The 20728-nt window shown below is 45.2% G+C and overlaps 1 protein-coding gene across 6 annotated transcripts in view; it reads right to left on the reverse strand.

Annotated features, from left to right (window-relative positions):
• LOC110493160 (ATP-dependent RNA helicase with zinc finger domain) overlaps positions 1-20728 on the reverse strand; it is a 62513-nt gene that overhangs the window by 32394 nt on the left and 9391 nt on the right. For all 6 annotated transcript variants that reach the window (XM_090204824.1, XM_036949701.2, XM_036949699.2 and 3 more), the window contains 14 exons: positions 20255-20379; positions 19175-19231; positions 18938-18986; positions 18570-18642; positions 17986-18184; positions 17386-17493; positions 14828-15134; positions 13507-13774; positions 10024-10360; positions 7615-7745; positions 5298-5477; positions 4208-4309; positions 2951-3129; positions 734-852 (listed from right to left, as the gene is read on the reverse strand). In XM_090204824.1, the coding sequence (XP_090060950.1) occupies positions 734-852; positions 2951-3129; positions 4208-4309; positions 5298-5477; positions 7615-7745; positions 10024-10360; positions 13507-13774; positions 14828-15134; positions 17386-17493; positions 17986-18184; positions 18570-18642; positions 18938-18986; positions 19175-19231; positions 20255-20379 (2234 nt within the window). The remainder of the gene's footprint in view (positions 1-733; positions 853-2950; positions 3130-4207; positions 4310-5297; positions 5478-7614; positions 7746-10023; positions 10361-13506; positions 13775-14827; positions 15135-17385; positions 17494-17985; positions 18185-18569; positions 18643-18937; positions 18987-19174; positions 19232-20254; positions 20380-20728) is intronic.

Here is a 20728-nt window from a genome sequence, read left to right on the forward strand (position 1 = left end):
AACATCCGATAATGAACAGTGATAACAGAGAAGAGAGTAGGATGAGGGGCAAAGAAATCCTCCTCAGTAACAGACACGCAGCGCACAGACAATGTGCAACAGATTTAGATGTAGAGGGAGAGAGAGAGGCAGACAGAGGGAGATCGAGAGAGAGCAAGAGAGAAAGAAAATGGCAGGAGGAAAGGCAGGAGAAGGGAATTGAGCATGTTTCGAGGCGTTGCTCCTTCTGAGAGAGAGGGCGCAAGAATGAGTAGGAAAATAATTACAACAGTTATCGTATGGTTAAACTCCCGCCGGGTTTATTCATCTAATGCCTCTTAGTCCTGTCAATAAACACAATGTCCAGAACACAAAAAGAAACGGAAATGAGAGGCTACTTTAGAGTGTTCCACAAAGCTTGACTGACAGGGGGAGTTTAGTTTACCTCGTCTGACTGGACTGTGAATGGTAAACATGCTCTCTCGGCCAAGTTCTTTCTTTCCTACGTCTGTTTCACTCGCGGTCAACGTGAAGTTAGCCTCAGGCTAACGACGGAGTCCAAAGCACACGGAAATGTAAAGGACTTTGGCGATACACTGGTTTTTATTTGCTGGCTTGGCAAAGGCCTGCAGAACTCGGAGGTCATTTGCATGAGAGAATACAAGTAAGGCTGCAAGTTTTTCCACTCTGTGACCTGACCCTAAAAAAAAAAAAGGAGTTACACCAATGACATCATCCTAAACCGCAGTTTTACCTGCATGTGGTCTCCAGCCAGCACGATGCGGGTGCTTTTGCTGGCCAGCGCGAAAGGCATGATGGTCTCACACTCCATGGCCTGGGCCGCCTCGTCCAATAGGATGTGAGAGAAGAGCCCTGCGGACACAGAAGAACACAAACCATTTCAGTCAGAGCACCGTTAGATGGCCCATTAATTACCACGAGGTGAGGATTCATTAGACACCTTGAAACAAACGGTGCACAGGTCATTGCAGGCTAGCAAGTTCAAGACTTTAGCAATGTCTTGTTCTGTGGCGGTGCTTATGGTGAATGCCATCGGTAATACCCAATGACACATGTAACATCACAACCTCATTGGATAATGATTGATTTCGATATCGTGTGGTATAGATCTGCCATGTAGTTTTGCAGTTTGGTCCTTTTGGATTGGGGTCCAACGTTCCCAATGCGATGGTCTTATTTGTGACTAGTGCTATGCACTTTAAATATTAAAATTGACAAACATTAACTTTCTAACCCCAAATAAACTAATGACGAATGCTCTCATGTACTATTCGTTCTGTAAACTCGTAGGCCTACTTTAGCTGTGCTTATTGTTCCAGCAAAAAAAGGTTTGTTTATCTTCTACCCCTTCTGTCTATCCATCTTCAACAGTAGCCACTATACACCAATGCTGGTTTTGCTGACGTTTGAAAGGGTTTGAGAGGTGGCATCCCAGATTTAAAATACTCAAACATTTCTCAGTCCATGAGGAGAAGGTTATGGACAGACTGTTTTTTTGTTGTTGTTGGTTTCTAGTCCGTCTGGCTTTGTGATTGCACAGACAGCAAAAAAATAAAAAATAAAAATAAAAAACACAGGAAAAAGATAAATGCGGGCCTGTCTTCTGCCTCATCTATCCGTCTCTTTCTCAACTTCAGACAGTAGCCGCTATACACACTAAAGCTGGTATTGCAGACGTTTGAAAGGTATCGAGCGGTAACCCTGATTTAAAAAAAAAAAAAGGCTCAAACGCTGCTTGGCACATGAGGATGAAACGGCATAGTCGAGGACTGTCGGAGCAGAGCAGGCAGGGAGAGGTGGAAGAAACAACCACTGTACAGCCGCGTCCAAACGCCGCAACATTTCCACAAGAATAGTACAGTATGGTAGTGGAGAAACGGATCAATTGAGGGCGTTAGAGGGTTTCATGGATTTTTCTTTAATGTTAAGTACTAGCATACTTCAGAATACATTTTAAAAACCAGACAGGAGTGGAATGCATTCACGTTCTGTATAGTGTAAGACCATATTTACAATATTTATCTTTACAACAAATTATTTTGCAAAATGCACAACAAAGTTTGTACATGTTGAGCGTTGGAACTGCAGTTGCACTTCAAGAGATTAAATATAAAGCACATTTTGCCATATATTGTAGTAGGGCTGTTTGTGTACGGCACCCTGTATGTCAGTTAAGAGTCTACAAAGACACCAAAGTGCCTAAATTCACCTCCCATTGTCATAGGAGTCATTATTAACAACTCTAACCCAGTCATCTAACCCCAGCCTAAGGTGAAGCTAGTGCCACAGCTCCACCCTCAAATAGGCAAAACAGCGCATAATGGACAGGAATGGATGTACAGGATGTACAGTGACAATTACGTAAGGGTCTGTAATGTACCGAGGCGGGAGGGAGGGGCTCCCAATTGCCTCATTTGGCGGTTTTCATCAACGGCGAGTGCGGGAGACAGATGAAACGCGAGGGGGGGGGCCTAATAAAGTGAAGTGCATGCAATACAGGCAGACGGTGTTCCTAAAAAACAGACAAAGCCCTCCGCTGACACATTAGAGACGGTTATTAGCTCGCCGCTGACAAATTGGTTTGTTTTCATTGTCTTTTTAACTCCATCTTAAAATTACTTCTTTCCTCTCTCCACCGCCTCCTGCCGTTACAGGGAAGGGGTGGCGGCTGATCTAAAGGCGCGCTGGGGCGGGTTTGAGATGTGTCATGTAGCTACGGGGACGTGGGGTGTCTGGATCGTTTTAAGGCCCCGTTGTCATTCCGTTGACTTTAAAACAAAACTGCTTGGTAAACGCAGAAAATGTGCATGTAGCCTAAGCCATTTCAACAGGCAGTTTGCAGTTGCATTGCTCACTTGTTCCTGGCTATACAGCTCCTTGTGTCAAGTAGTTATCGCACCTGTGTATGATACGTTTGCTGTATATGCTACGTCAGCGGGTAGCCACTCACCTGGCTCCAGGTCCAGCTGGCAGAGGTACTGGGAGGTGCTGAGGGTGACCACCACCACGCGGTGCCGGAGGATGTCCTCTCTCTCGGGCATCTGGAAAGTGTACTGTGTGTTAGAGATCAGACAGTACTGCTGCACCAACGGGTGGACAGTCTTCACCCAGCGGTTCCTGAAGTATACCCTGGGGGGGGCAGAGAGAGAGGACACAGCGGGATGGTTAATTCCAGACAAACTGGGCCGACAAAATCAAAAGTAGCAGATATTTACTTTGAGAAGTATCTATTTACTGGTTTTAATTTGATTGTAATTATTTATTTATTTTACATTTTAATTCCTGAACTTACAACTGACAAGTAGTGACACAAATTAGCAACATCTCAACTTTTCATACTTTTAGCATTTTGCAACTGTCCTGACATTTTCATGTCACTCCATTGGTTGCATCTGGTCTCATTCCCTACGGGGTTGTGTGCCTCCACAGGGTTTAGCGGGCGTAAAGAACTGTCTGGGTATCGCCTTCAGCATGCACACTTACGGCCTCCTCACTTGGCTAAGCACACAAAGCCCCGGGAGAAATTGGCTGATAGCCCAATTATATGGCGATTACAGTGGGATTCCCAACACAGCCCTTGGTATCAGGCCATCAGTCAAGTGTAACAAGTCATTTGTTTCCACCTCTGGGCCTTCACTGCAACATGGGGTCTGGCTAGAAGTCAGGGACACATTTTGATTTTTGAGAGGGGCTGGATTACAGTTACTGTGATTAGAAGTCACTGAAGCAGTAGTTGAGGGAAGGAGATTGAGTGTAGGTGAGAAATGGAGGAATGTAGGAGTCTTTATGTCACAGCTGCTGTGTTGTGAGGCCAGGACACGTCTCCTCAGAAAGATCCGAGGGTTTCGGTATAGTTTTGGTTTCGGTACAGCACTTTGTGACATCTGCTGATGTAAAAAGAGCTTTATAAATACATTTGATTGATTGATTGATCATTGATTTTGACTGTGATTCCATGCAGTCGATACAACTACGAGTGGATTTGGGTTTGTTGATGCCTCAGGCTACAGCCAGCAGGGAGAACTGAATGCCTGAAAGCACACTGTTCACAAGAGGTGTGGATTGATTTCAGGCGGCAGGTTGGGTACTGTAACAGCAAAAAAAGAATGAATATCTTGGAATATAGCAAGTATTGTGTCTTATGAGGGTCTCGGTGTTCTGAAGAGGTGCTGCAAACCCCTTGTAAAGCTTTTCTACGGGCCCTTACCTGAGAGGTCTTGCGTGCGCGTTGCCCGCTTCTACGTATGGATGAAGGTAGTCCTTTATGTACAGGTCAGCTGCACTGTTGGAATGGGTGCAAATGAGGACCCTGCGAAAGAACAGGGATAAATGTGTCAGCACTTAAGAGATCTTTACCAAATAAATATGGCCAGGAGATTGGCCACCTGATCTGAGCAAGGAAGAACTCCAGGCCATAACAATGAAAGACAAGTAGGTATGTCGGAGAATCACTGAATAGAAGTGAGAACACCTACCGTTTCTGCGTTGAGGCAATACAGACAATTCTAGAACATTTATTTTGAGGTGAACATGTTAACACGTCCCTTAAACAGAGTTGCAGGAACGTTGTGCACTTGACCGCATGTTCCTATTTCTCAGAAAGTTAACATCATGATGAACAACTGTCTATAGGGGTCAATCACCCTCCTTGTATTGGCTTTTAAAACATCCATAATTCACTCCCACCATATAATATTTAACATAGTCAGTTGGAAAGTTTCAGATGAATATTGTATTCCTACACATTTTTCATTACATATATTTTTATTATGTATGAAGGCTTTATAAAATAAAAATATCTTATGTTCGAGGCCAAATGCCACAATGTATTTTATTTTTTTATTTTTATAAAAACACAGGAAATATTGTTGTTTCCTATTTTTACACGAGCCAATATACATTTCCTGTCAGCGTCTCGCAATACTAACAAGAGAAGGGGCAAAAAGTGGAAGGGCGGTAGTCTTTAGGGCATTTTGCATTCTATTACAACATGGAATTCTGTTGGAACTGAGATAACAGGCCATTGTAATGACAATTCAATTGAACACATGGTTCACTTGAATGGAGATTAACCATCCAAACAATCAACTGACATTCCCTTAATCCACACACACATCCCCCCAATTGCCTTCAGTGACACATTCTGATCAGATGATACACCCAACTTAACAGTGACACCCTGAGTGTCAACTCCAAGGCTGCCTAAAGCCCCGGGAGCAGCAGTAACCTTTGCCCTTTCGCCCTTTTAGAGCAACCCATCTGGCCGTAGAGGAGTTGGCGTGTGGCGCCCGCCTCACCTGCTGTCGTCCTGCTTGAGGATGTGCTTGACGGCCTGTGCCAGGGTGAAGGTCTTGCCCGTGCCGTAGGGCCCGATGATGAGCACAGGGGGCAGGGGGATGGTGAGAGGCGTGGTGATGGCCAGGATGGCCTCCTTCTGCTTGGCGTTGAGACGCGGGTCCAGCTGCTCGTCCCACTGCCTGCAGGGTGGCAGAGAGAGAGGGGGGATGAGATACGGGAGGGAGAATAGAGGAGGAAGATGAGATTCACAATGACACTAAGTCGGCTGGCTGGCGAACAAGCATCATCGCTCATGGGGTTCTTGACACAAGGAGGGGGACATTGGTCCACACACACCAAACCCCGCCAAAGCACACCAACACACCCTCTTAAGTCTGATAAACCGTGGACCAGTCTCTCAGTCTACTAGCATCTCGGTCCTCATTAGAAAGCGGTGGCCAAGTGGAGTCGAACAGCCCGCCCGGTCGATCGTATACAGGCCCAGCCATACTAAAGGCAGCTAGCTGTAAACACCGAGAATGGGCTGTGAATAGGTAGGGCAGAGGGACGGATTCAGGGATCAGTGGGGATGAACGGAGAGCCGGGTCAGGGTTTAAAACTGAGCTGGGAGGCTCACCCACAGAGTAATGAGGTCTGAGGGAAGAGGGGTGAGGAGGGTTGAGGTCTTGGAATGGCTGGCTGATCAAAAGCACTGTGTATTGGGGGGGTGAAACAAACAGACACACACAGGGTGCACAGCTGGTCTGAGAAACCCAGACACGGGAGACAAGCACATTGGCGCTGGCCAATTAGCTTATTCATGGCCAATCAACATGGCAGTCAATAGCCACTATGCAGTCAGGCAAGGCAGGGGCTTTGTTAGGCCTACATAAGTAATATAACCTACTTACTCTAACAAGCAACACTTTCCATATTATTTCAAACCCATTTTTAACACCACTCATTCTCATACCATTATCTTAATGAGGTGAGGCACACATGGACCCATAGTACTTAGGGACTTTATCCAAATTGGTTACTTCCATATGGAGCTAGGTAAGGTGGTGATTGTACTAATAACCATTGGCAATATTGTAAGTGTTTCCCCTTTATGCATTTACATTGTGGCCACCACTGCAAAACACACATATAACGCAGGAAGAAGAACCTGACTTGTTGATCTTTCAGTAGCAAAAGTTCTAGCGCATTAAGTCTTTTAGTCACAGTCAGGAAACCAGAAAAATTAGTTATTTGGAAGCATGAGAATAGTCTTGACTTTGTTGACTCTTGGGTTCGTGTCAATAAAGATTACTCTGTGGCCCTCCAATAGTTGTCAGACTTTAGCCGGGAGAACTAATAGCTTTAAAAAAAATGGCCACCTAGTCAGCGAGGGCAGCTAGTCTCGGTCTCCTTTCTCAACTTCATTCCAATGTGAAGGTATTAGCAAAGCTAATTTACCATGCATGTTTTAGGGAGACTTCTATATTTAACCTAAAGGAGTATTCTTAAAAAAAAAAGTCCTCTGACAAAATGTATCAAAACTTCACATGGATCAATGGAGGTGAGTAAGGGGCCTGTTGGGCGGATGCTGATTAGCAATGGCTGTCCTGAACCTGTTTACACACCATGGAACAGGGGTTGACGGATCTATGTCAGGCAAATTCAAATCTGGAACATGGAGCCAGTGCCACTTCGGATTTTCATTATTTCCCCTCAACGACCGATTTAGACCTGGGACACCAGATGGTTGCAATTAATTATCAGGTACAACAGAACAGCAGACCTCCAGGCTCAGATTTGAATACCCCTGGTCTAGGGTGGGTTGGATAGTACCTGTTGGGGCTCCAGGGATCGTGTGTGCGAGTGTACCTGTTGGGGCTCCAGGGATCGTGTGTGCGAGTGTACCTGTTGGGGCTCCAGGGATCGTGTGTGCGAGTGTACCTGTTGGGGCTCCAGGGATCGTGTGTGCGAGTGTACCTGTTGGGGCTCCAGGGATCGTGTGTGCGAGTGTACCTGTTGGGGCTCCAGGGATCGTGTGTGCGAGTGTACCTGTTGGGGCTCCAGGGATTGTGTGTGCGAGTGTACCTGTTGGGGCTCCAGGGATCGTGTGTGCGAGTGTACCTGTTGGGGCTCCAGGGATCGTGTGTGCGAGTGTACCTGTTGGGGCTCCAGGGATCGTGTGTGCGAGTGTACCTGTTGGGGCTCCAGGGATCGTGTGTGCGAGTGTACCTGTTGGGGCTCCAGGGATCGTGTGTGCGAGTGTACCTGTTGGGGCTCCAGGGATCGTGTGTGCGAGTGTACCTGTTGGGGCTCCAGGGATCGTGTGTGCGAGTGTACCTGTTGGGGCTCCAGGGGATGGTGGGGGTAAGGCTGGTGTCTGGGAACAGGATGCCGTTGTCTTTGATGCGGTCCAGAGCATAGTGCATCTCACACAGGGGCAGGCGGTTCAACTGAAACTGCAGCTCCACCTGGGGCAGAGGGGAACACAGGAGTGGGTCCTCATGGACAGTGTGGCCACGGCCAGAAGACAGAAGTGGTCTTGGTTAGTCGTTGTCAGGTCAGAAGCAGTCAGTGTGGTCACTTATTTAGGTCACTCAATCCAAGTGGAGACTAAATAAAGAGCCATTTTAGAGGAGGCTCAGCTGGAAACAATTGGCTCTAAACAACTGCACAACTGACATATTACTCAATGACCTATCAACACAATGCTAAAATGGTTGTTACGAATTTAAACTGTTGATCTCCCTCGCTCCTTTTCATGGACAAGCAGCCATTTATAAGGTCCTATGAAATCTGTCTAATGTTTCGCAGGTCCTCCCCCCCCCCTTCAGGTTTTCACTCTTTTTTTAATAGAAAAACAACTACATTGGATGTTTGAAGTCCACAACAATACTCAAACCATATCAGGAAACCACTATTGAGGCCTGGAAAAACGTTGAAGTGTAGATTTTAGTGTACTTATTACCCATTAAATTTCAGTGTGCACCTAGGAAGAAGCTGTTGCTTAGATACATTTTTGTAGCACACGTGACTGTAGAGTTTGCAAAAGAAATAGCCACTGGATATAATTTTGTTAGGTAAGCATAGGCTACTTTGTGTAGTTAACATTTAATTGAGAAGGTTTTTGGGAAAGGCTTTCCCATCTACCAGAATACTTTTCATTAGCATCATCGCTAACGGCTACATACCGAATCATTAATGCATTCTGTTCATGTCTTATGATAAACTTGTGCACTTCCGTGATTCCGTGTCCTCCCTCTGCATTTTATACGGCCCTAGTGTAGTTACCCTTTAATTCCCTTGAGCACCTAGAAAGAGGCTGGGGATGTTTTTGTAGAGCACACGTGATGGTAGAATTTGCCAAACACATACCTACTGGATTAATGCAAATAATCATGATATTCTTCCAGGTAAGCAATAGGCTGCTTTGTGCTTAACTGAGAAGGTTTTTGGGAAAGCCTTTCCGTCGACCAAAATATTTTTCTTTAGCGTTGTCGCTAACAGCTACACAAAGTTCAACAATTGTTTTTATTGTTGAATTCAGTTATATTGTCTAGGTTCCGTGATTGCGTTCCTTATCTGCGGTTAGTCTGCTTGTCAATCAAGGGTCTTCGTTGATAACTAGGGAAGGCTAGGTGGCACGTTATCCCCCTGACAAACTGCTGTTTCATTTCATAATAGCGTGGGTTTCCACAGGGTGGCTAGATAGCTAGCTTTAATTCCCCCATCGCCACAGGCCCTGTCCTAATCACTTAGCCAGACATGAGCTGCTAACAGGTACAGTAGCCAGCAGTAAAGTGTGGAGAATGAGGGATAAAAGGACACCGAAAGAGAGACTTATGAATAAAAATATATATTTTTAAACATTGAGGAGAGAGAGACACATTCTAAATGGCAAGAAGATAAGGACAAAGAGATAGAAAGGCAACTAAACGGCTCGCTCCAAAACACGACGGACAGATTATTTTCCCAGCAACAGGCTTGTTTGGATAATTGCTCATGCCCGGGTCTCGCTTTCCCCCCGCCAACCCATCATTCACACCGGAGAGAAAGATCAGCCTTCAGCCACCACTGGGCAAAGTAATCTGGATCTCTCGCCGCGCTGGCAGAGTGCAATTTTCCCTGGAGAGCCAGCCTTGCTGTTGACGGCGCTAACCTTTGTGAAGTGGTAATCGATACGGGGACCTTTCACCCTGAGAGTTTGCTTTCGCTAAAGCATCAGACGTTGGAGAGGTGGAGAGGTGAGGCTTTCATTAATGATTTCTCAACTCTCAAAATGGCAGAGGACACAATGGAACGGGAGATTGAAAGGATGGGGTGGTGGGCCTTTAAGAGGTTTAAACCATTCACCCGACTCAGAGAATAATTTCTATGCCATCTCCTCTGTCCGTGGTGACATGGGACATGAACAAGCTTTTCGAGTATGACTCCATGTCAAGGGAGAAGTCCTTGTGACTCAAAAGCATAGACCTCACTCGTGTGATTGTGTGTTGTGTTGAACTAAAGGTAACAAACATCCTCCATATTGCAACAAGGCTAGAATGGCACGGACTCCATACTGGACTTTGGATCCGTTCAGCCAATAACCTACCCACAAAAATAAATAGACAAACACCTATTGTGTCAGCTGCCATTTTATAAATCTAAGCTGAAAAATAAAATATATTCTAACCAATCAACTCTTCTCTAGCAACTTGTTGCTATGTCAATCACACAGTGTTATACAACAATTTATTTTGTCCGTACCTGCAGTTCCCTATCAGGTATCAAGCCCAGCTCCTCGCAGCAGTCCTTGCATATCCGCAGGAAGATGTAGTCCTTGGTCTTCTCCTCGATGCAGGCCTCGTAGACCCGCTCCTTGACCCCCGGGGGCTGGCTGCACCACTCCTGGCGGGCCAGGGGCAGCAGCAAGACAGAGTTCACCTTGGTCATGACAAGGCGGCCCGCCAGCGTGTCCTCCGACAGCGTCTCCGTCAGCTTGAAGCGGGCAAAGAGCTGCCCGTTCTGGGCGTACTTGGCGCCACCCGAGATGCCCGTCAGCATGAAGCTGGTGACCAGCTGGAGGTTGACTTTGATGTTGAACCTGGTGGGAGAGGAGAGTTAGCGTCATTAGCCAGAAATAAGGTTAGGAATGGGAGCATTAGCATTGTTAGAAAAGGCTAATGTGACTGACGAAAGGGGAGAGTAGGCCTAAGCGAAGTTAGCCAGAAATGGACAGTAGCATTGTTATCCAGTGCTGAGGCGACTTTGATGTTGGAACTTGGGAGGGGAGAGGGTGGGACGGTAGCAAAGATAGATAGCAATGAAATGGGACTGGAGTTGTCGTGTCGAAAATATGCACCATGTTTAACTGGAATAAGGTGGAATCAATGTAACTGCCTCACTTCTAGAAATTTGACCATTTCACATTATTTAAATGTAAACAGCAGTTGTTGTGATCCGAAGAGGGCCTAACTTTGCCATGTGGTTTACAGGACAAACTTTTTGCCCAGAGGCATTCACATAGACAGCTGTTAGTGGTAGAAACATGTTTGTGTTGGGTAGAAGGATCTTCTGTTTGGCCCGAAAATCTACCAATTCATCACTTTCGATTTTAGCAGTGGCACAGACTTGGACCATATGTTTCAGCTTCAGGTGTCCCTTAGGTAAGCTTGGGCCCTTAGAGAGCATTGCAGATTGATTGTTGAATAATCATTGGTTTGAGGAGAAAGAGGACACGAGTTGAGCCATGTAGTCATGGGTGGTTCATGGACAGCCAAAATGACTCTCAGATCAATATCTCTTATCGAGACAGCAATACTGGGAGAGTATAGACTATATTATAGATACAATATTCATATTATATAGCCTAATATTATTGTGTATTATCAATTACAGTTCATTCATAAAGTATTCAGACCCCTTAATTTTTTCCACTTTGTTATTCTAAAACGGTTTTAATATCCCCCCCCCCCCACATCAATCTACACACAACACCCAATAACGACAGAGAAAACAGGTTTAGACAAAAAAAAATATATATCCTGGGAAAAAAGCCCTTGAGATGTTTCTACAACTTGGAGTCCAAAATGTGATAAATTCAATTGATTGGACATGATTTTGAAAGGCAAACACATCCATCTACATATAATGTCCTGCATGTCAGAGCAAAAACCAAGCCATGAGGTCGAAGGAACTGTCCGTAAAACTTCAAGACAGGATTGTGTCGAGGCACAGATCTGGAGAAGGGTACCAAAAAAATTCTGCAGCATTGAAGGTCCAAGAACACAGAGGCCTCCATCATTCTTAAATGGAATAAGTTTGGAACCACCAAGACTCTTCCTAGAGCTGTCCGACTGGCCAATCAGGGGAGAAGGCCTTAATCAGGGAGGTGACCAAGAACCCGATCATCATTCTGACAGAGCTCCAGAGTTCCTCTGTGGAGATGGGAGAACCTTCCAGAAGGACAACCATCTCTGCAGCACTCCACCAATCAAGCGTTATGGTAGAGTGGCCAGGTGGAAGCCTCTCCTCAGTAAAACACACATGACAGCCCGCTGGCGCTCACCAAAAAGGCACCTAAAGGACTCCCAGACCATGGGAAAACAAGATTCTCCGGTCTGATGAAACCAAGATTCAACTCTTTGGCCTAAATGCCAGCATCACATCTGAAGGAAACCTGGCACCATCCCTACAGTGAAGCATGGTGTCAGCATCATGCCACTGGGATGTTTTTCAGCAGCAGGGACTTGGGAGACTAGTCGGGATTGAGGGAAAGATGAACCGAGCAAAGTACAGAGAGAACCTGCTCCAGAGCGCTCAGGACCTCAGACTGGGGTGAAAGTTCACCTTCCAACAGGACAATGTCTTAAAGCACACAGCCAAGACAACACAGGAGTGGCTCCGGGACAAGTCTCTGAACGTCCTTGAGTGACCCAGCCAGAGCCTGGACTTGAAGCCGATCGAACATCTCTGGAGAGACCTGAAAATAGCTGTGCTCCCCATCCAACCTGACAGAGCTTGAGAGGATCTGCAGAGAAGAATGGAAGAAACTTCCCAAATACAGGTGTGTCAAGCATGTCACGTCATATGAAGGAAGACTTGAGGCTGTAATTTATGCCAAAGGTGCTTCAACAAAGTACTGAGTAAAGGGTCTGAATACTTTTGTAAAATGTGATATTTCAGTTGTATTTTTTCTAAATGTGCAAAAAATGTCAAAACGTGTTAAGGGCTAGTGTGTGTAGATTGAGGGGTAAGGGAAACAATTCAATCAATTTTAGAATAAGGCTGTAACATAAGAAAATGTGGAAAAAGTCAAGAAATTCACAGGTCCTAGATCAGATTATTCTGATGAACAGATTTCCCTTGAAGAACACCCCACGAAGCCACACTTCCCAGACACAGATTAAGCCCTGTCCTGGACATAAAAGCCCTTTAAACTAGAGAATCTCCATAGAACATGCTTCTTGTCCACGACTGAGCTTAATCTGTTTCCCAGGAAACCGTCCCTCAATGTTAAATTGGAAGATTAAAAGGAACCCATCATTCCACAGCCCCAGGCAAATGACAATAACAGTGATGAGGGGGAACAGTGACGGAGTGGGGGAGGGCAACCCTGGTTACTTCAACTCGGGTGACTAAACGAAGGCTTGGGGGCCTTTGATTTGGTCTTAATCAGGGTTGGACTGCTGTGATAACCTGGTCTCCTTCTCACCTTCCACTGAGGAGAGCAGCAGGTGCTGAATTACAGGGGGGTTTTGGGGGGGCGCCTCAGTTTATACACAAGAAATTACTTCTATTCTAAAACAAATTTCCTGCACTGGGGAAATCTCTGGGGATGCCGACGAGATATGCATTATTAAAAAGGGCTTTAGCTGTGTGTCTGGCCACGTGTGCAGTACACACACACACACACACACACACAACCCCTTTCACTTTGGAAGACCGACTCTGACACCTTGTGGTGGGCCAGTCTCCACTCAATCCAGACTGTCGCTCTGTACTGTCTACACTGAAATGTCTATTTGCAGGTATCAAGAGGTGTGACTTGACTAAACCTCCAACCCTTCTGAGAAAACAGACTCAAAAATCAGTACACACTCCTTACAATTAAAAGACAATTATCATCAGCAATGGAAGTGCTATATAAAAAGTTCATTTTTAGCAATACAACCCATTGTCAGTGGTTGAAGGTTTTCAGAATAGGACCGATTGGAAACAGACTACAACAACAAAGAGGCTCTCACTCACTTGCTGACTTCTTTGTACTGGGCGATCTCCTCGATGTAGAGCAGGTCGTGCAGGCGGGCCTGGTAGTTGTCCCGGGTCAGGGTCTTGTCCAACACCGACTGGGTGAAGAGCTGGTCGGCCGACAGGGGGATCTGGTAGCGGGCCAGCAGGCTGCGGTCCAGGTCCACCGTCTCGTTGGGGCTAAACTCCACGATGGTCTTGCAGGACGGGTCCCAGCGCTTGGCCGTCATCAGGAGCTGCTGCCTGGCTTGCATTAGGTGCTCCAGGTCTGGAGAGGGGAGGGTTTATTGTGAAAACCACACCTTCCAACATTAATATTGACACTTGATCATGAGGGTTATCAGGAAATATTGGCCTGCACTTGAGTGGTTCTGATGGCTCAGTTGGTAAGACCAGGGTTGTGCGTTTGATTCCCGCATGGGCCATATATACATTTTACTCTAAGTCACAGGGGATTTTGGGTAAGGCTAGACAGAATCTGCAGGTTTCTTACTTAGAGATCTATATAATCCTGATATTGTTATTCCAATCCTATAGAACCTTATCAATAGCTTTCATGCATTTGTCTGTAAACATAATAATGTCTAACAGTGTTATGAATGTTTTGATTCATACAAGTATTACTTTATTTCAAATCCTCTTCCAGTTCAGGAAGAGGAGCTTAGGAAAATTCTGCCCACGCAGATTCCACCTGGCCCAAATCATGGGAAATATTGGCCTGCTACTAAAGCTATGAGGACTGGCCAGTAACCAGATTTCTTTTTTACATAACCTAAGGATAAGAACAACATTGGACATTGCATTTGCACTTCTGAAATAGTGAGTAAAATAAGTCTAAATTCTGTAGTGTCATACCTAAGAAGACTCAAGACTGTAATTGCTGCCAAAGGTGCTTCAACAAAGCACTGGAGTAAATGGTCTGAATATTTAAAAAAACTTTTTTTGCTCTGTCATTATGGGGTATTGTGTGTAGACTGAGGGGGGAAAAAGGTGTTTAAGCAATTTTAGAACAAGGCTGTAACGTAACAAACTGGAAAAAGTCGAGGGGTCTGAATACTTTCAGAAGGCACTGTACATGGCTGCCGTATCCCTCAGGTTGGTGCTACACATTGTGGTGGATCAGGTGAGTTCAGTTACCTCCTATTACATTGCTAAGCACTTTGAGGCCTTATAAAAAATGTCATAAATGCAACCCATTATCAATATAACCCAACTTCTCTTTTAAAGTCATTTTATTTTCTATTAGATGTTAGAAACTTGGACTACTGCGGGAGGGAGGGGGGTGGGAGGTTCTCTGAGGTTGTATGTCATAACTGAAAACCTTCTATGGAGGCGGCGTCCACCATGATGCGCTGCATCAGCACGGGCTCCGAGCCAAAGTCGAAGACGATGGTCTGGCGGAAGGTGCCGAAGATCTCGGTGCTGAAGCCCACCACCACCGTGTAGACGCAGTGGTCCATGCCGTTGTTGGCCGCCAGCGCCTCCTCGCCCGCCGTCCACTCCTGGCAGCCCTCGGCCGCCGCCTGCAGCCGCTGGGCACCGGCATCGCCAACCGACACGCCCGTGATGGAGAAGTGGGGTCGGTGGGCGTCGTAGAGCAGAGCGATGCGGTACAGCTTCCTCACAGGCTGGGGGGGGGGGGAAGAAAGTGTGAGTGGACAATCAAATAAAAGGCAGATCATTTCCGTCTCATGTGGGTGCTCTTCGGAAGCATAGTCAGTCAGTTAGTCGAAGAGTACAGTGCCTTGCGAAAGTATTCGGCCCCCTTGAACTTTGCAACCTTTTGCCACATTTCAGGCTTCAAACACAAAGATATAAAACTGTATTTTTTTGTGAAGAATCAACAACAAGTGAGACACAATCATGAAGTAGAATGACATTTATTGGATATTTCAAACTTTTTTAACAAATCAAAAACTGAAAAATTGGGCGTGCAAAATTATTCAGCCCCTTTACTTTCAGTGCAGCAAACTCTCTCCAGAAGTTCAGTGAGGATCTCTGAATGATCCAATGTTGACCTAAATGACTAATGATGATAAATACAATCCACCTGTGTGTAATCAAGTCTCCGTATAAATGCACCTGCGCTGTGATAGTCTCAGAGGTCCGTTAAAAGCGCAGAGAGCATCATGAAGAACAAGGAACACACCAGGCAGGTCCGAGATACTGTTGTGAAGAAGTTTAAAGCCGGATTTGGATACAAAAAGATTTCCCAAGCTTTAAACATCCCAAGGAGCACTGTGCAAGCGATAATATTGAAATTGAAGGAGTATCAGACCACTGCAAATCTACCAGGACCTGGCCGTCCCTCTAAACTTTCAGCTCATACAAGGAGAAGACTGATCAGAGATGCAGCCAAGAGGCCCATGATCACTCTGGATGAACTGCAGAGATCTACAGCTGAGGTGGGAGACTCTGTCCATAGGACAACAATCAGTCGTATATTGCACAAATCTGGCCTTTATGGAAGAGTGGCAAGAAGAAAGCCATTTCTTAAAGATATCCATAAAAAGTGTTGTTTACGGTTTGCCACAAGCCACCTGGGAGACACACCAAACATGTGGAAGAAGGTGCTCTGGTTAGATGAAACCAAAATTGAACTTTTTGGCAACAATGCAAAACGTTATGTTTGGTGTAAAAGCAACACAGTTCATCACCTTGAACACACCATCCCCACTGTCAAACATGGTGGTGGCAGCATCATGGTTTGGGCCTGCTTTTCTTCAGCAGGGACAGGGAAGATGGTTAAAATTGATGGGAAGATGGATGGAGCCAAATACAGGACCATTCTGGAAGAAAACCTGATGGAGTCTGCAAAAGACCTGAGACTGGGACGGAGATTTGTCTTCCAACAAGACAATGATCCAAAACATAAAGCAAAATCTACAATGGAATGGTTCAAAAATAAACATATCCAGGTGTTAGAATGGCCAAGTCAAAGTCCAGACCTGAATCCAATCGAGAATCTGTGGAAAGAACTGAAAACTGCTGTTCACAAATGCTCTCCATCCAACATCACTGAGCTCGAGCTGTTTTGCAAGGAGGAATGGGAAAAAAATTCAGTCTCTCGATGTGCAAAACTGATAGAGACATACCCCAAGCGACTTACAGCTGTAATCGCAGCAAAAGCTGGCGCTACAAAGTATTAACTTACAACTTAAGGGGGCTGAATAATTTTGCACGCCCAATTTTTCAGTTTTTGATTTGTTAAAAAAGTTTGAAATATCCAATAAATGTCGTTCCACTTCATGATTGTGTCCCACTTGTTGTTGATTCTTCACAAAAAAATACAGTTTTATATCTTTATGTTTGAAGCCTGAAATGTGGCAAAAGGTCGCAAAGTTCAAGGGGGCCGAATACTTTCGCAAGGCACTGTATATCAATGGATATATGAAAACGTTGGCCTTTGAGAGGGAATGTTCAGATGCACAAGTACATGGTCTCATGTTGTGGTGCTGGGAATGAAAAAAAAAAAAAATACTACTTCAGTCAATGATACAAACTACTCCCACACACGACCTCGGCACATTTATTCTGTGATATGAGAAAGTCTTGATAAAGGTCGACATGACCAGACCGCCGGCAAAATCAACATGTCAAAAAAAATCAACAGAGCCTGCCTGTGTGTGGGAGCAGTCTTTATCAAAGCTGCTTATAATGATATGGCCGTGTACGGCCTACGGATAACAGCCAGACGATTTCAAATCAAAATCTACTTGTGAGGTGCTTTTGGAAATTTATTTTTGATTTGAACCCATTGGATGAATCCCAAACAGCACTCTATTCCCTAGTGCACTACATAGGGAATAGTGTGCCGTGTATAAGGAATAGGGTGGTATTTGGGGGTGCTGACATTGAGTGAGACAGAGCCCCTGTTACCTTGCAGAACAGGGAGAAGGTCCAGGAGTGAGCTGATTTCTTGGTGGTGACCGTTACGGAGAGATTGGAGCTGTGTTCCACGTTGACGCCGTCCAAATAGTCACTCAGCTACGGCAGGAACAGAACACAAGACCATCCATGCCAAGTTAAGGAGAGTTTTAACAAAATAAAAGCCCGGCTAAAATGAGGACATAACAGCTTAATAGAATGTACATTTAAAATGGGCAGTGTATTTGAGATAAGTAGACAGATGAAAGGGTCAACGAGTCTAAAAAAAACAATATATGCTGAAAGTACAGCACTGCATCTACCACCTGTATCAGCCTCGGGGGCTCTGTTCCAAAACAAGCATCTTTACTTCCTCCCTTCCTTGAAGGACTAATCCCTGATCTGACCACCTGTCAATGTGTGTTAGATCAGTGATTACTTCCAGGGAGGAAGGAAGCGCTTGTTTTAATGTATTTGAACAAGACCCAAAATGACCAGCTTCTCGGCGTATCGTCCACTAGTTAAATCAGTGATTACTTCCAGTAAGGGGGGTGTATTTTAATAATATTCTAACAGGGCCATAGATAAGTGACTAGACTAGGGTTAACTCACCACTTTCTCAGGGGAGAGAGAGTTCATCCACTTCTCGATGAGCGCCTCCATGTAGTTCTCGGTGAAGTGCTTGCTCTCCTGCTGCTGCTTGAGGCGGATGAGGCGCGAGGCGTAGCGCTTCTGCCACTCCATCAGCTCCTCCCGGGAGTGGGCCGACGTGCACTGGGCACCGTAGCGACACAGGCCCTGCTCCAGGAACCTGGAGGAGGACAACAGGATATTCAACCAGGTGGCGTCAACTTGTTACATGGTTTTCATTTCTAATAGTGTCTGAGAAACCAACCCAAGGGCCTGAAGCCAAAGGGCCTCACCCTCTGAAGCAACACTAAAAACCTGTGTCAGTTGCTTAGCTAGGTAACAGTGTTAATGTTTAGTTGCATGTAAAGCAAACCCATGTTCGCAGCATGGACATAATACTGGTACAATAACAATGGCTTTAAATGAAGGCCCCTCAATGTACAAATGTGACTAAGTGATTGCATACAACATGCCAATTACTTGTTAAACTAGTCTTGTAATATATTATATGAACTATGGTCTTATGCCACTGTTAACACGTAGTCAGCAACGCACAATAGCATTACCTTTTACACAGCGTGTACTCCTCACTGCTGGTAACTCCTCTAGGCGGGGGGCGAAACTGCCATCCATCCCGTACTTTTGACCACAAAGACATCGTTGCATCAACAAAACATCCCACCCACAGTGCATAACCACCTACATATGGACTGAGTGTCAAGCTTTCGAGACTTGAGTCAAAGTGAAAATGAAATCCAACTTTAAAAGGCTTCGTCTTTCAATATTCCGCAACCAGGCGTTAAATGAGTTTTCCTTTTTGAAGCAAATCGGAGCATTGAGCCTGACTGTGTGTTGAGCACAAGTTGTTAAGTCCAAACATTGACATAAATAAATGCATCCAAATCAGTTTTTCGAGTGAGGATGACTTGCTCACCTTCCTCGTTGTCGTCTGTATATTCTGTGGCCATCTCGCTACGAATGGCCTGAGGGTGGAGAGAAAGTATTGTATTCATAAGACAATAACATGTCATTGTCTATTCAAACAATTAGTTGACCTCCTGGGGACTGCAACAGGTGAATCATCTGCAGTGTCATTCACTTTTAAATATAATCAATACTCAAATAGCCCAAAGTCCAACATAAGGCCAGACCACCTCACACAAACACTTACTTCAATTTCTGAGAGAAGCATTTTTAATCTAGTTAAGTCCTTTGTGACCATGCCGTTCTGAGGAAGAGAAGATACAGGAAATACATTACAACACATACAATAATCGGCAAGCATATCCAAAAGGGTTTTAGACTATATCAAGTGACTTGGCACAGTCACTGGTCAATTCAAAATATTCTTCCATAAATAAATTCTCTGAATAACACATTTGTTTATCCCAAAACCAAATTTACAGGCGGGTTAAAAAGGGTAAATAAATAGTGCCGCTTCTGATTCTTATACCTTCTGCAGTAGCATGGTTGTTTCTCCCTGGTTCCAGCCAACTTGAGAACAATAAACTGATTTCATATCTATGCTTTTTTGTTGCCAGATAAGACACCGGTGTTCAGGCTTCGCGTTTCACAGTTGAATGTTATCTGTTGTTGGGAGTTGAATTAACGGACAGTCTCCTCGTGTGATAGGAAAACTTGTTTCCTGACACCAGAATGCTGTCCATTCATTCAACTACACATGTCAAATCACACTGCCAAAATAAAATCATAAAATTGAAACGGTCAGTTAATCTGAAAAGTAATTAATATTTTAGCAATAAAAACAAAGTCAAGTCAATTGAGATTTAACACTAATATTTGGCTATTTTCTGGCATTTGCCCTCATGCAAAGACGCTGGAGACTAACATGGTAACAAACCCTTAAAAGCATATCGATTCAATAGTCAACATGAACAACTCTGTGCTGAGAGAACTTGTTTCATAAAGAAAACCCAGGGGACATTTCCTGGAAAAGTCAAATAAACTAAAATGTTCCAGCTGCTCCCAGAGCTAAATGGCTGTGTGTCTCCATAGATCAGTTATAGGAGGGAGGAGGAAAAAGGAGGTGAAGGGAGAAGAGGAAAGGTGAAGAGGAGGAAAAGGAGAAAGGCAGAAGGAGAAAGAGGGGGATGTGGAAAAGGAGGAGAAAAGGGAGTGGGGAAAAATAAGAGGGGGAAATAGGAGGTGGTGATGAATTAGGAGGGTGAAAAAGATGAAGGTGTTGGAGAGGCAGAGTTAACAGTGGAGTAAGGCCGGGAGCCAGTCTTACCAGAGGCTCCCCAAACAGGGACTTGGAGAGGAGGCCGGCCACTTCGTGCAGGCTGCCGTCCAACAGCATGCAGCGCAGGCTGGCCTGAAACGACCCGTCTCCCTTGGCCAGCTCCTCAGCCAGAACTGCAATAAACACACACAGGATGACGGGGAACGTAACTGTGCATGATTGCGCCGCACTACATTGCATGGAACGTTTGCTCACTCCCATCACGTCAAACTGCATTCTCTCCACCCAAGTCACATGACATGGGCATAACTGCTGAACTGAAGCAGGCATGGTGTGGTAAAGTCCTCCTACACAGGGCTATGACCACCAATGTTATTCTAACCGCTTGTCTTGACATGGGTACAGCAAGCAGGCATGGCATGGAGAAGTCCCACTCATGGACACTCTTACCGACAGTTGTGCCTGCTTTGCGTGATGTATTGTTGTCTCTACCTTCTTGCCCTTTGTGCTGTTGTCTGTGCC

This window comes from Oncorhynchus mykiss, chromosome 17, assembly GCF_057628025.1.
Source record: "Oncorhynchus mykiss isolate SJ-2025 chromosome 17, ASM5762802v1, whole genome shotgun sequence".
Taxonomy (NCBI): Eukaryota; Metazoa; Chordata; class Actinopteri; order Salmoniformes; family Salmonidae; genus Oncorhynchus; species Oncorhynchus mykiss.